Source organism: Megachile rotundata, chromosome 10 (assembly GCF_050947335.1).
Source record: "Megachile rotundata isolate GNS110a chromosome 10, iyMegRotu1, whole genome shotgun sequence".
NCBI lineage: Eukaryota > Metazoa > Arthropoda > Insecta > Hymenoptera > Megachilidae > Megachile > Megachile rotundata.
Genome location: NC_134992.1, coordinates 15,840,438 through 15,855,775, shown reverse-complemented (window position 1 = coordinate 15,855,775; position 15,338 = coordinate 15,840,438). Strand labels below are relative to the sequence as shown.

The following is a 15,338-nucleotide window of genomic DNA, read 5'->3' as shown; positions in this document are numbered from 1 at the left end:
TTATAATCTTAATAATATTCGACGCGCGATTCAAATTTGTAATCACGTTCAGCTGACTGTGTTCATTCGGTTCGATTTTCTTCTTTCATTTTACTCCTTGTTTTTTTGTTTACTTTTCAATAAAACAAAATTGTGTTTCGTAATAATTTTACATTATATCATATAGCTAAAAAATTTTTTACAAGTTCGGGTAATGATCGTGATGAAGAGTTTACAATTACTTCGTGTTGATAATGATATAGTGCAAAAGATGGATCTACAAGTAGGGAACAACATTATTGGCCGGAGCGTGGTAGCTGGAGTAAGTACATATCGTTGCTATATTAAATCGTGTAACCCAACAAGTAAGAAATATAATGTTTATTGAAATATATTCATAAAATTGTTAATTAATTTGAAATACATGTCACGCGTATGTTACGCATGCGTTAAGTATCGCACATCATCACGTGATCGTTTGGTTATCTTATTGCGGTTAAAATATAATCGAGATATTCTTACGTTGTACAGATTTGAAAATATTGGATAAACGCGAATGTTGTCTTTGTACTATAATTTCAGTGTGACGATGATGGAACTGTTAAACATGCTGCTACAATAAATTTAACACCTAACAATGAAATGACAATAACACCGGTGAGACAAGCGTTGTATATTTTATGAATCACATAAATGCATATAAATTTGTTACAAAATGGAATAGTGTTCTGTAGGAAGTATTTTTCAGTGTCAGGTTTCACCGTGTTATATGAAATCTGTTGAATCTTCGCGATGGCAACTTCTTAAATTAGGTACTACTGTTCCAATAAAACCTGGAGATATTTGTTCCTTAATACCCGAGAAGTGTTGGTTTAAAGTTATATCAGTATCCGAAAATATGGAAAATAATCAGGAACAGACGTTGAAGCGAAAAGTACTAAACTAATATCTCGAAAGATAATACGATTTAATATAATGTTTTGTAATGATCAAATTATAGGCAAATGATGCTATAGATTATAATATGTCTGGTAAAAAGTCTTGTTCAGAATCAGGAGAAGGAGACAATTTGGGAACTTCGCATGATGCGCTAAATGAAATGTTAAATAAGAATAACAACAATGATATAATTAAAACAAAATCCGAGGACACTGATTCAAAAGATTATAATATGTTAAGTTGCAAAGATACCACAAGTATGACGGTACAAAACTCTGAGGAACTTTGTGGCATGAGGTTATAAGTTTAATATCAATTACTTAATTACATTTATTATGTAGTGTAATTCTCTTGATCATGAACAGTGAAAGAAGTACTGTCAAACGTATTGCTTCATTGCTCTTGTTTTCTGTGCACTAAACTATTTCATATACACTATATATAAAATATTGTCTTTACAATAGTAGTCATTGATGACATAGGACAATGTTGAAGAGTATTCAAGCAATGTGCTTGATGGAACTTCCTATAGGATCTATCTTGGGAGAATTATTCTGTAAATCATTTATTCATTTTATTTATATTTTTGTATAGCAGCTCTAACGAAGCAAGAAACCATGATTCAAATAAGATAATGTCTGAACATCAAAGTACAGATTTATTATCTACAAAAAAGGAAGATACTTGTAAATTACAAAGCACGAACGACACAGATACCCAACTTCCTTCAAGTAAGACAATTTTATAAACTTGATACCGAAGGAAGTTTCCTTTTTATAATTCAATGTATTTTATTTATCTCAGCTGTGCCAGATGTTCCTGCTGCTAATACTGTAAATACCCCCAGAAGAGAGAAGTGTAGATACGGAGAAAAATGCTATAGGTAATTTTTTTTTGCATTTTGCTATTATATTTGTTAGAAAAAAATTTTATGATCACAGAAAAAATGTACAACATAAAGCTGAATTCAGTCATCCTGGAGATGCAGATTACAATATTGTTGACGATAGAAAGGAATGTCCCTATGGTTCACGATGTTACCGTAAAAGTCTTCAACATAAAATGCAATTTAAACATACTGATTCGAAAGTTAGAAAAGAAAGTTCTAAACGACATCGAAAACGAACTCCGACGACAGTCTCTTCAGATACTTTATCTGATTTGGAAGATTCGTCCGAAGAAGAATCCGTTGACGAATCTGAGTACGAACCTTCCAGCGGTACAGAAGGGTTAGACGACGACGATTTGTATTCGGATAATAATGGAAGCGAGGATGACGTAGTTAAATAAGGAGATAAATATTTTATTACTTTAAGGTTTTTCAACATCTTTAAATTATTTATGTAGTTATAGTTATAAATGCAGAAATATATACGAATGTTTAATAAATATTTTTATATTCACATACGAAAGAGCATGTAATAGAAAGATGAATTTAAAAATATAGTTTACAAAGTTTTTTCTATGGCATTAAAGTACAAAATTTCTAACAATTTATTTTAATACATGATACAAGGACCATGTTAAGAGAACCGTACAAAATTCTTAACAAATATTTATGGCTAGTTTTAAGTTTGCTGCTTATATTATTTCTATATACATTCCGGTATAATTAATAAGCTTGATATCCTTCATCACTTTCCGCGTATTCTTCTGTAGCTACATCTACTAGTATGTGCTTTGGTATTTCTGAACCCCTTACTTTAATAGTATAACAAACATTTTCCATTTTATGTAGACTTTGTTTGAGGGTACATAATTTCCTGTTCATTTCTTTGTTGGATGGATTGGTACAACCTAGGAAACCTGTATATATGTTTCTGACAAAATTACATGTTTGATAGCAACTAGCTATGTCTCCCATTGCCAAATTGTTAATGCATTTACGCATGAGTTCTCCGGTTAGGTCAGCAACCGCTAAGATAAATTCATACGGAGTAACTAAAGCACGTATAGTTTTGTCCTTAGATTTGTCCATAATAGTATAGGTAAGTTTTTTTTCTAGTTCTAACCAATTTTCCATACTACCGCACTGTAAATATTGATAAAATGTAACAGCTTCTATATATTCTTCCAAGCTACTACGATAGGCTTTAAAATACTGATAGGCATCTTGATTTTCTAGTTCACGAGCAATATTACTAAACAGATTTTGCGCCACGTTTTTCAGTCTTGATTCAGCTTCGTGTAGGATAGTTTCTTGTTTGCTCTTCTTATCGATGGTGTGCAATAGGAAAATTATCCTTTTACTTTCGATAGCGATATCCCTACCAATTTTTAAAATCCTCTCAAAACGATCGTGTCTCTCGACCAATTCGGCTGAATATATTCGAAATTGTTGTACAACCACACTGTTTTCATTTATGTTTTCCACAATTTCTTTGCCCTTGTCACCAATGTTGATCTTCTTATTGCCACGATTTTTTCTGTTTCCTTTGTCTATTCATAAAATAAGAAAGTCAAACTTTTAATGTTTTTTTTTAAATTGATCGGAATTAATGTGGCTATTTACTATCTCTCTTACATTAGTTTATTTCGATAAGGTACCTAAGTGCCGATTCAGCGGATCGTCACATGGATTTGACGTATGTATGAATGTATGTGTCATATTAAAAACAGATGCGACTTATAAGTAAAATGAATCGTACGAAATATGTTTAAATACGTGATGTTTTTATCAGTATACCTTTGGTTTGAGACATAGCGATTAAGAATCCACTGTTGCAATGTTATTAGTTCGTCAATCGTAATATTTACAAATGCTGCAAGAACAACGTTCCAACCACAGACGAGATATATGTCATATAGAACAGAGCCCTCATACTGTTGTTGCCCGTATCACACGATCTGAAATACCGACATTGTCGAAAATCTTAGATATCGATTAGATGTTGCTGCTATAATTCTTCCATTTTATATTCACAGATGGCGCTATTTATCAGGAATTCGTGGCGGCGTTTTAAAGAGGTTCTCCGGAGAACGTTCTGTCGCGACATTTGTTGAGGGATTTACCAGTAAGACATCAATGCTTAACGATAAGTTACAAAACTATATAATATGAGGCTATACGATGGGTGGTGACAAAACGCGAGGATATATGTGCAAATAGGGCACTAATCTAATCATAAGCCACTAGTTTACATCGCTGATCCGCAGCGAGCGCGTTTGAAAGAAAATGAGATTTAATAGATACACTCATTTATAATTTATGAAAAAAGCTGCTCCTTAAATTCACGTACGAAGACGCGTAACGCTTCTGTTTGCGATATCATTTCTCGCGTCTCACGATAAATTACATACTAAATCGAAGAGATAGCAATGTTAAGTAATTGAATGGAATAATCGGTTAGATATGTATAGCCATAACGAAGGACGGTGACTGGAAAAATAAACGAAACGGGTGGAAGAAAAGTCTCTTTAATTATCTAAGATTTTCGCGCCACGAAACAAAGCTCATCGTGAAACGAGGCCACGATAAATCGCGTCCTTTCCTTGGCCTGGATTTCAACGATAACAGGCCAGAGTTTATGCGATCACCTTTTGCTCTGCTACAGAGATATACGTTTCCAAGCTTTGTTCTTCCACTACTATATACGAAACGCTGTTATTCGCTTTTTACCCAGTGCATTTAACGTTTGCGGATGCATTAAATCATTCGCGGAAATAGTCCACGACTCGATCCAAATTCGAAACAGACAATAAGATATCTTTTTCCTCAATTAAAAAATACTTCGCGTAAAACGGTGCATGGAGAACGTGTCTTGAACGTGCTTGCAAAAACTTTACGATCGTTTCGTGCTTGATATCGGTAAATTTGTTTTAACGAGAAATCGTCCAATTTATATATCCAACGCAACAAATCGATAATGCAATTTTAATTACTGGATTACATTTAATAGAATTCAGTGGATGTATTAATTTTAAATAAAATTTCCACAATTTTGAAATCGTGTTCTCTTGCAGATTGAAATGAATTTTTAAATCGAAAACGATGATATTTTTATTAAAATTTACTTTTCACTTATTCTATGTATATTACGAAGTGTTTAACGTATCTCTCTGCTCGCGTTTAATTGAAATTTTCGACAAATACTGTGAAACGGTTTGTTTCGAGAGTTTCGTTCGAAAAAAAAACTTACGGAAGGATAATGATTATTCATACTTTATTGTTTCCAGGTGCATACAAACAAGTACGATCTTCTCTCGAGATTTCTTCTTTTCTGTAAAGTTTACACGTGGCCAGGGTACGGTAGTATCGTAATACAAAAAGAACGTTAACACGAAATCGATGTGTTGTTTTATTTATATACAATATTTACAAAGGCATATTGTTAATCGAGTCGCTAATAAATGTCTTCGTACGCTTAAACGTGTACAAGGTGGCGTAAGCATGGCTTTAGTCTTGTTCTTAGTTTTTGATTTTTTCATGTTTTGTTTCTCTGACAAGAGCGTTATATTCACGGAGCTCGTTCGCTCCTCGATTAAGCTCTTTGGACCTGGCTTTTTCCTTCTCGATCAGCCTGTTACAAGGCTTTTCTTCGTTCCCTTCTTTCGATTAAATCTTAGATACAACTTTCCTGGATCACGGCACTTCTGATCACCGTCTCCGAGTACCGATGTGGCCTTTGGAGGCTGTAAAATGTCTGCAACATACGTTACATAAATTTTTTAAAAGGTTGGCTAGACAAATATGTACATGTTCATAGCATTATTATCATGACGGTATCTTATAACGATGCGAGAAATTCTCTTTCTACTTACGTTTGGCGATGCTCGAGGATAATCCGAGTCTTCTATGACGTCGTGGGACATCTCTCGACCTTCCAGCTGACGCGGCCTTCGTGGCAGGGAACCGTAATGCAAAAGCTTCCTCTCTGAAAGAAATTCCATCGCAGCTAAACGTCACCGATTCAATCGGCTCGTAGTCAATTTTTTCTCCTCTTTCAAAACATAAATCTTAAAAGAAATATGTGGAAGAATTCGATTGTAAATTAGTTATCGTTTCTTATGGAAGGTTTCTTTTACTATGTCAAGTGCGATACAATATACTTTTTTCTATACATATATCGAATGCCGCGAATGATTCACGCGCGTGTTTACTGCGTGTAATTTCTTTGAAAGTATCGCTAAATAAAGTGGCGGTTTAGGATTAAGACTCGATATATTTGCAATTCTCGTTTTAATCGGGCACTTTCATCAGTCTGAGTAGAAACTCATCGTAAGAGATGCGGAGGTTATTTTTCTATGCAACCGAACGTACACGCACACGTACTAACACTTCCCATGTTTTTAATCCGACTGTCCTTTGACAACGACGAAGTATTGATAAATCAGTGGAAAGCCAAGATGAAACGCGCAATGTGACGATATTTCTTGTACACCAGAGGGATATTCTCAACTATTCATTCCTATACACACATATACAGAATGTTTTCTTTTCTTCCATTTAGAAAAAGAGCCGAGTACGCGTTCAGGCCGAAATTTACCTGTGAGATGATTGGTCAAAGCAGTGGTGGGTATGAGATCAGGATTTCCGTCTTCTTCTTCGCCCTTGCCAGCGAAAGTCGCGATACTAGGCTGTTGGGGTGGCTTCGGTTTTGTCGGGGTGGCCGCGTGTTTTCGCCAAAGTGCCATTAGTACTCCGGTCACGATTAAACCTAAACCGGTTGCGGTGCCGCCAAGTCCAATCAGAATCGGCGACATGTCCACCGACGATACCGATTCCCCTATAAACGAAATCTCTACCGATCCTACTCTTATACATAATTCATTCGACAACGTACGTGGACGAAATTTAACTTCTTTCTTCTATCGGCGACTTTTATTGTTTTGTACGAAATTCTCGAGCCGATAACAGCCTTGCTAGAGCATTTATTTCACGGTTACTATTTACTTTAACTTTTAATAAAGCTTAGATTTGTGGTGCAACGCTTAAATTTAATCGAAAAAGTTATTAAGTCTATTGTAATTCGAAACGATTTTCAAAGACGAGTTTCGAATTGCAAAAGGTTATTCTACGGTTCTACCCTCGGAGGCTGACATAACAAACGGTTAGAGTTCCGCGCCTTTTTACTTTTAAAATTGAAAGAGTCAAATGTAAGTTGGAACACGACGATTATATGGAGGACATTATTCATTTAACTCTCGTGTATTTTAATTTCATCTCATTTCTATGTCTCGTTGACGCTAGTTCTTTCAACGGCGCATCTTTATGACCGTGGAAGATTAATGAATGTCGCACGGTGCGAAATTCAGAGGTAGGAAAGCTGTCCGGGGCGGTACTTCTATCGGAGGATAGATGATACGCGGGCAACTGAAGGGAAGAAACGGATGAGAGAAAACAGAATGCATAATAATAGCTCATAAATTTTGAGGCTTGTTTCCGGATTCTGTGAAGGTCGTTGGTCTGACAAGCAACCTCCTATTCCCATCCTTTCTACAAGATTTCGTGTTTCTTCAAGACTGTTAGCGATCTTTTTCATCTCGGAGTGTCCTGTACAGATTGTGTACACTTCCGTCGGAGCTTCCGTATTCTACCTTATAATTTCATTGCTAAACAAACCGACGCATTTAATTAATGGCGCGTTGGAATAAAAGAGACCGACAAAAATCGATATAGAATATAAAACGGTAATTCCATCGTCACAACGAGCGCCGAAGGCGAACTAATGAAATTTTCATTTACGTATGCGCAATTAAAATCGTCCATGTTACATGGTAACGATCGAGATTAATTACTTGGATTGTATTACATTTTTATAATGGTTCGAATATTGTTCGTATCTACGTACACGGAATAACTAAACAAAACTAATTGTATCTGCTAGATCACGTCGACACGACGAGGCGGCGGTCTCGTGAGAAATCGGAGAATCACGTATAGGACGTTTAAAAAAAGACGTACATTATGAAAACTTTCGAGATATAATAAGCTATCTTTGAAAATGTGAAACGATGGAACGAGTAATTCAGTGAAACGAATTGGAATAGGTTTAATTAATATACATACGTACCGGTAAATTTAGCAACACCTTTCAGCGCTTCGCCTTCCATAATCACAGGATCGCTGGAGCCCTTCATATTGACCGCGTAAAGGGCGACCGTGGTTGGTTTGCGAAGTTCCAGTTCCCAATAGGGATTCGCCGACTCCAAACGCTGTTTGTCCACGATAGCGACGAACTTCTGCGGCAAACCACCGTCATATCCTTCCACGCACGATATCCTTATCCAAGAGCCGGTTTGATTGTACGCCGTACAGTTTTGCAACGGATACGGTCTACCTGCGAGCGGCACAAAATTTTCGATATCCTTCAATCGTTAATTACATCTACGTTATGATGTATAGTGCATTTCTGTGTATTCGTAATCGTGTATAACCCTCTGAAAATAAATGCATTATCAAGTACTCGTCTCGTAAGAGAACTTATTCCTTCGTCTGCAACCTATAGGTACAATTCAGGTCGCGTGCGTTGTGAATCGTCCTATAATAAAATGTTGCGCGAGACGGAAAGGCAGTAAAAAAAATGGTGTAGTCACGTTGCGGTTCATGTAACTTCATTTTATTACGCAACGAACATTGGAACGCGGTGTCGATGAGCTGCGCCGTGCCGCACCACGCCATTTCGTGGCCGATGAAATTATGTATCACGACCGTCATTATCGACAACGATATCGTATCAATGGAAATATTTTTATGCAAACAAGGAGCAGAGAAATGATCGCGGAATCGGGTGAACAATTTTTTATTTTCCGTCTAACCCGCAACGACAATGATCCTTTGCAACGGTGCTGATTAGTCGGAGCCACAACGAAATAGATATTCTTTCTTTTTTAGGAAAAGTATCATATAACCTAACTCAACATACAAATGATAAATTATTCAACGCGTATTTCGCTGCTATGTTTCGCCGTGTACAGGGTTCGCTAATTATTTTGCCCTTTTCCGGTTACGCGTTTAGAAATTTCAGAAATACGGAATCGTTGGATACGTTGGAAGAGAGTCGACGGTATCCACTTACCGCGTAGCATCGTCGTTTCAATTAACGATTTAATTACTCGTGACTGGTGGTGAAGCAGCAGCAGTGTAGCCTCCATGTGGCGAGTACTGATTGTCGAACGGCAAAAAATTGCTGTCCGGTAATTACATAAGAAATACGTTGCTTCTTCTCCACCGAAAATAAATGATGTGCCCAATTACAGCAACCGGTGTACGCGGGAAGGCCAAAATCAGTTGGTCGGATAAGCTTTGACCCGCAATAGCTAACGTTCTGCAGACACGGCGCGGACAAAACTAATTCCGTCAGTTTCGCCGCTCGCGGAAGTAGTTTTATCCGTTCGACGTTCTACAGGCACGGTTAATTTTCGGTCAGTAGATTCGCCGTTAGCTCAGAGTCGAATACCAGCGAGTATACCGTAATGAACATATTCAATTATGGGTTTCATTAAATTTTCACAAAAACGCGTACGACACAAATGACGCGAACTCTCAGCGCGACGAATAGCCGTATAGATATAACACTGCTTTTTATTCCACGGTTATTTCGTTCGTTGACTTTCGTTATGCTGGCTATACTTTACAAAATGACGTAGGACTAACGAAAACTTTTTACAATATCTAAACGATAATTAATGTTAACGTTGTACGATCACGCAAGCAAAGTAGCACCTATTCCGGTTAGGAGTATATCTGTCCTTCATAGTTTCATAGCGATTCCCGTACTTAATAACAGGCTACGTTCGAGTTTCGCTAATTCGTTTTAACGAAAATTTTAAGTAGGCGGATTATATTGAAATTTGAACGAACCTGCTGCGATCACTTGATAAATGCACGGTTGTCTCGAGGGACCAACTTCGTTGTTGGCCCAGCAGCCTAACGTCCCGTAATCCATGTCGGACGATGGTGTATAGTTGAGTCTACTCGATGTACCCTCGTTGGTGTACTTGGTGGACGGAATGTCGGTGAGGTCGCCGCTGCTGTTGAAGGTCCAGTGAAAGGTGACGGTGGTCGGGCTGGCTTCAACCTCGCAAACTAAGCTGATGGTTTCGTGTTTCAAGGCTCCGTGAATCTCCTCGGGAACGTTCAACGGCGGCGGCGTGGCGTTCTGATACTTCCATGGCAGCGAGTTTACGACGTGCTTGCAAACAGGGGCGACTGTACCGGAAACGGATAGAAAGCGTAGTCACGAATCATACGTTTTGCATGTTTCATTCGACGTTACCGCGCCGCTCGTTAATAAAAAGGAAAAGTCTCGCGTCACGAAGCATCTCTCGCGGCATTTGTCTCGGAGGGAATACGTTCGGTGCATTAACGTCGAGGAAAAATAAAAGGACCGATTATCCGCTCGTAGCGTGATCCTTAGGGAAAGATACGACGAGTAGGGCCGAGTTTTATCATGAACTCGAGCGTGGCATGAAATATTTTTTTCTTTCTCGTATCGTGGAAGAGCACCGCAAGAGTAGGAAACGTACTTACACATCACCTCGAGATTCACCACGTTAGAACTGGCACGACCCTCCACGTTGAAGGCCATGCAGGTGTACCTTCCAGCGGATTCTCGAGTTATACTTTGAAGCACCAGAGAGTGGTCCGAGAGTACTATGCCGGCGGTGACGTTGTAATGGAGCTCTTCTTCCTGGACGAACAAAAGGAAAATATATCCTGCATTGGACAATGCTTGGCTAAGATTTCGATCGACGAACGAACGACGAGAATTTTGGCATCGATTTCCAGTAGGAATATCGGTGAAACTCTGAAACTTCTAAGTTTCGGATTAACGCGATATCAGTGTCACTTGGAGATGCCTTTATATCGCGAAATCGCGACGGAAATTCGACAGCTTAATACGTTACTCGCGAATCCCGACGAAGGTCGTCGAGATAACCAGGAGAGGATAGCGGAGGAACAAGGAGCAGACGCCGGTTCACGGTTTGTTGCGTATGTCGTACATAGTTACGCTTCGGTCGCAGTTGGCGAGAAAAGTTAGTGGCAAAGCTTCGACAAGTTAGTCTCGTGTTTGCTGCGTTCCCCGGCTCGTATCTAAACGCGAAGCTTGTCGCAAAGGATCAACGTTCGCGTAACAACAGAAGAAAAGCCTTAAAAGCTTGCGCGAGTATTTAAGAGACGATCAAGGCTCGGACGTAATGCTCGCGAGTATTATGCGGATAGCATTTCTAAATCCGTTCTGTCGCCATGTATCGTCATTCTTTTTTCCAACGACTTTCTTCGACCAAAGGCGACGTCTGCTACGCGAAGGAGGATAGCATAGTCTCGCTTGCAGATTGTCGTTAGCTTCGCCAGCTCGGACAAAGGGAATTTACGATGTACACCGCTCGAGTACAGTTCTCTGTCTCCATTCTCTGCTCTCGCTAGCTCGTTAAGTCGCGCGTACTCGACTGTGTGCGTCCGCGCGCGTACTGCACTTATCTCTGCCCACTGATTCGCAAACATACCAATTTCTCGTTAACGAGGAAAGGAGAAGAAATGAAAGTTTCGTTTATACGGTGTACGTAAGATCGCGTAAATTCCTTATTTATCGAACAGGACTGGAAACTTTCGGAACAACTCGTATCCACGATTTTACGAGCATTCGCGAATTACGTTTATTGTCGCGTATACATCGACAAACCCACCAGTTCTCGCGCCTGTTCATCTTCTAGTCCTCTTCTTCTTCTACTTTCTCCTCTCCATTTACGTACACGCATACTCGCGCGATATTATAATTTACCCTTAACTTTCTGGCAAAGCCTTTGCACACAGATTGCAGCCCAAGGCGCGTCGCACGAAATCCAAGCCCGTAGCCGTAGATGGATGTAAATTTCTGAAACTCGATTATTTCCCTTGCCCGGAGAACCCTATATATTCCCGCGGATATCTGCCGGCAAGTAGACTACTTGAATATTTCATCGCAGTCTCGCGCTAAAATCACGAGTTGCTAAACTTTCCCCACCCTCGACCGGTATCCAAAGAAGAAACGGAACAGCGAAAATTTGCCCTCTGGATTGTCGCGTCTGGTTTCTGGGCGCGGTTGCTCGTTCTGCGAACGTCGTAATTAACTTTCTAATCGCTCGTCGGTACATGCCGCATCGACTCACGAGATTGTCGGAAGCAAGAAAATTCGATGGAACATGTCTCGCTGTTGGTTGTTGCTGCACCAGAGAACGCGATAATATTCCTTTCTGCGCGATACGATTCTGATAATTAATCGGAGATTCTACGGTGTTCTTTCATGAATAAAATAAACGGAAAGATCATAGAATCATGGAATGGTTTGCGAGCAAAGAGGATCGTTCCTTTTCTTACAGCTTTGCGTATTCATTTTGCCACGAATTTCTCTGTTTTCGCGTAACGTAACGCGACCTGTATTAGACGTTAAATATTCGCATTCGTGTCAGAACAATAATACGTATTTGCAGCGAGCAACGAATATATTTGCTTCTCTGCATTACAAACAGATGCCAGAGAAAGGGAAAGAGAAAAGAGGCAGACAAGAGCGATAACTCGTATTCTCGTTGAATATCTGAAGGCACGTGCGTCTTGCCACCGACTCTCTCACCCTATTCTTCCTCCATCGGATTATGCATAACGCATAAGCAAGCTTTCTCCGTTGCTCGATTCTTTCTCCACCGGAGGATGCTTTTAGTAATTCTAAATAATTTGACATCGTTCGGCGCTTATTTCGAAATGGAGCCGAATTAAATCGAAACTGGTGAAATGGAGCGGACAGTGACTCGCCACATTTTCTTTTTACGCGCCGTAAGGCATAACGCGTGTCTACATACACGCATATGTATGGTAGAATAAAGTGACTCGTAATGCGATTAGCGGGTTCGCGATAATATTAAACGCATACCGGAGCCGTAATGCATACGCGAGCTCCGCACCGCAACACAGTTTCGACAAATCGGTATACCCCGATGTAACGTATTCGACGGATGTAGTTTGAACCGCATGTCATAGCCCGAGGTTATCCGACGTTGAATCTGTCACTGAAAAGCACGCACCAGCAACGTCACGTCCAATCGTATTTGTCTGTTCTTTTCATTTTTTTTAATCTTTTCCTACGATACGATACGTACGATTCGCGGTCGAGCAGTTTGTTCGCGCGCGGAGGCGATTCGAGTTCGAATCGATTTAATCTTTTCTATCCCGAGGTTAATCTAGACGAATTGCTAGATACAAAACGAAGACGATTCTTCGTTCATATTTTAATGCAGTTCGAACGAGTATATATCCGAGATTCTCGTGAAAGTTTCATGACATTTCTGGGAGCGGTAGATACGCGTTGTTTATACGGGAGAACGAATTTTTGTCGGTCGAACGCTTTTTACGCGAACATTTTTACGGATTGGTAAACCAGGACTGCTCGCTGATTCGTGGGCAATTTATTGGTTTGGTTTTCGGACTACGCGGGCTGGGGGCAACTCGAATGGATGGGAAACGACAACTGGACGCTCGTAAATTTGCAATAATTTCGACAGAATGCACACGATCGTGCGCAAGAGGCCGATCGCTTCGAGACATTTGAAATTATCTTTGCCACGAGAGAAGCAACTTCTCTCCCATTCTTTCCGCCCCGCGGCTGAAAACTCTTTTTCCTCGGGAGTTTTAAACTCCGTTACTTATTCACCGAATTTTTTCCCTCTACTCTCTTCTTCGACCCGGCATTCAATCATATTCATCGGGAAGACGCTCCCTATTATTAAAACTTTTTCCCCTCTCTCGTTCCAATTTTACCAACTTTCGATTCTTCCGATTCGTTCGATCGTGATTCCTTGCCATTGGCGAATCAACCTTAATTAGGAATCTCTCCGCTAAGGAAATTATACCTGTATACGTGTACACGTATACATGTATTGTACAATATAATCGGAATTGCAACGTATAAAATACGTTGCACAGATTCCGTTTTATTTGTACGTCGAATATACGCGAACAAATCGAAATACGAAGAGAAACGACAGTCGAAAATGTTTATCTATAAATGCGCGATATCTGAAAAAATAATAAAATGGTAACATTTTCTGATTTACGTACGAGTAGGCCACTTTGATCGGTCGGTAAAAGGGAATCGTTGTCAAATAGCTATAAAACGTGTATAAAATATGAATAAAACGTAAAAGCTCTAATTCAGATGTTATTTTCGTTGAAAAATATTTCAACTTCGTGGCATTTGCAGTTTCGCGTTTAAACTGTGTAAAAACGTGTTGGCGTTTATTTCGCGTTTAGAAAGCTTTCAATTGAAAGGGTTAAATATGGGCCGAACAATCGGTGTGTTCCTTTTGTGAATTTCGTTCTGCTTGGTTGTCGATGGTCGACGCGACTCGGTATCGCACACGGGTCAGCGAAATTGTCGTCACGAGGTCGAAATACCGTCACTGGAGCGAGGCGAGTAGTTGTAGGACGCTTCCAGGATTTCGCCAACCCCTAGGGAGAGCCTCCGTAGAAAATGATGGAAAGCATAATCCCCCTTAAGAGGCTTAACTCGACGATCCTCGAGTGACCGGAGATAACGCTCGAGCTTTCCAGGTGGGAGCCCGTAGTTTTTCTACGATATTTTTCGCGAGTCAAGACGAAAAAGAAACGACGCGACACCCGGAATCGCTGCTTTCTTGCGGCTTTGTTTCTTCGCGACCTGCATTATTCACGATTTAACCCCTTAGCACGTTTGCTGTCATGAATTCGCTATAGACGAGCAATTATTCCAGTCATTTACCGTAATACGCTTGCAACATTGAAGGCTAGCCGTTAACCGTTCAAGCTGACAAATTACATTATTTCTCGTTTAATTGATTAATACCACTACCACAGGAGTAATCGACGTTGAATTCGTTACAAGCGTCGAAGATTTCCGAATCTAGGAATTCGATAGAAAAAAAGACGAAGAGAAGATCCGTTTTAATTTTCAATTATTTCTTCCTTTATCCATTATGTCATAATTCTCGAGATCCTTTAAACTTTACCGTGCGACGACACGATAACGTCGATTTTATACTCTTGTAGAATCTTCCGTTTTACGAGCGAACGGTATAAAGGAAACGCGAAAAAGGAGCTTTCACCGGTATTCCGTTTAATTTCACGGTCGCGTCGATTTATCGAGAAGCAGCTTTACGGCGTTCTCCTATTTTTTGCATGACATTCTCGCTCGTGGTGAACGAAATTTCCTGGCTGTTTTCAGCGGACCACTAGCGGGTACAATATATTTGGACGTACCTCGTGAAACCATGTCAATTTGTAAGCTCTAGGATTTGCCCTAACGTTGCACTCGAAGTAAACGCCGTCACCTTCCTTGATGTTCTTTGGATTCAGCGAAGAGCCCATCTTCAGAGTGACGACAGGGGCAACTAAAAACAGACAGAGACGTATACGTCAGTATGAAAGCGTTTGAAAAGAGAATGTACACCACGAAAGGTACAATTCGTGG

General features: G+C 39.8%; 3 protein-coding genes across 12 annotated transcripts in view; 1 reads left to right on the top strand and 2 right to left on the bottom strand.

Annotated features, from left to right (window-relative positions):
- Positions 1 to 108: 108 nt before the first annotated feature.
- LOC100882125 (uncharacterized) lies at positions 109 to 2,401 on the top strand. Of its 6 annotated transcripts, none has more exons than XM_012294565.2 (7): positions 109 to 301; positions 562 to 636; positions 704 to 913; positions 980 to 1,215; positions 1,516 to 1,649; positions 1,723 to 1,801; positions 1,860 to 2,401. In XM_012294565.2, exons 1-7 carry the CDS (start codon positions 194 to 196, stop codon positions 2,206 to 2,208), a joined length of 1,191 nt encoding a protein of 396 aa, XP_012149955.2. In that variant the 5' UTR covers positions 109 to 193; the 3' UTR covers positions 2,209 to 2,401. The 6 variants fall into 6 exon arrangements, with proteins under 6 accessions (XP_012149955.2, XP_012149954.2, XP_003707377.3 ...); XM_012294564.2 differs by having other exon boundaries at positions 113 to 301; positions 1,513 to 1,649; XM_003707329.3 differs by having other exon boundaries at positions 116 to 301; positions 728 to 913; positions 1,513 to 1,649.
- Positions 2,389 to 3,764, bottom strand: Trax (Translin associated factor X). The gene is made up of 2 exons (XM_012294568.2): positions 3,605 to 3,764; positions 2,389 to 3,357 (listed from the first exon to the last, which is right to left on the bottom strand). Exons 1-2 carry the CDS (start codon positions 3,618 to 3,620, stop codon positions 2,531 to 2,533), a joined length of 843 nt encoding a protein of 280 aa, XP_012149958.1. The 5' UTR covers positions 3,621 to 3,764; the 3' UTR covers positions 2,389 to 2,530.
- A 1,267-nt stretch (positions 3,765 to 5,031) lies between these two features.
- LOC100881907 (nephrin) overlaps positions 5,032 to 15,338 on the bottom strand; it is a 92,722-nt gene continuing 82,415 nt past the window's right edge. For 2 of the 5 annotated variants that reach the window (XM_076536398.1, XM_076536400.1), the window contains 7 exons: positions 15,128 to 15,258; positions 10,391 to 10,550; positions 9,722 to 10,069; positions 7,932 to 8,198; positions 6,405 to 6,659; positions 5,680 to 5,792; positions 5,032 to 5,561 (listed from right to left, as the gene is read on the bottom strand). In XM_076536398.1, the coding sequence (XP_076392513.1) occupies positions 5,481 to 5,561; positions 5,680 to 5,792; positions 6,405 to 6,659; positions 7,932 to 8,198; positions 9,722 to 10,069; positions 10,391 to 10,550; positions 15,128 to 15,258 (1,355 nt within the window). In that variant the 3' untranslated portion in view covers positions 5,032 to 5,480. Of the gene's footprint in view, positions 5,562 to 5,679; positions 5,793 to 6,404; positions 7,471 to 7,931; positions 8,199 to 9,721; positions 10,070 to 10,390; positions 10,551 to 15,127; positions 15,259 to 15,338 lie in introns of those variants that run through there. The other 3 variants (XM_003707327.3, XR_013039637.1, XM_076536399.1) reach the window with 3 other exon arrangements.

Bases quoted from the DNA above. Each gene is read 5' to 3' on its own strand.
- LOC100882125 (XM_012294564.2), top strand. From the start codon at position 194: ATGATCGTGATGAAGAGTTTACAATTACTTCGTGTTGATAATGATATA. The intron at 302-561 runs GTAAGTACATAT...CTATAATTTCAG, and splicing joins GCCGGAGCGTGGTAGCTGGA to TGTGACGATGATGGAACTGT. The intron at 637-703 runs GTGAGACAAGCG...AAAATGGAATAG, and splicing joins ATGAAATGACAATAACACCG to TGTTCTGTAGGAAGTATTTT.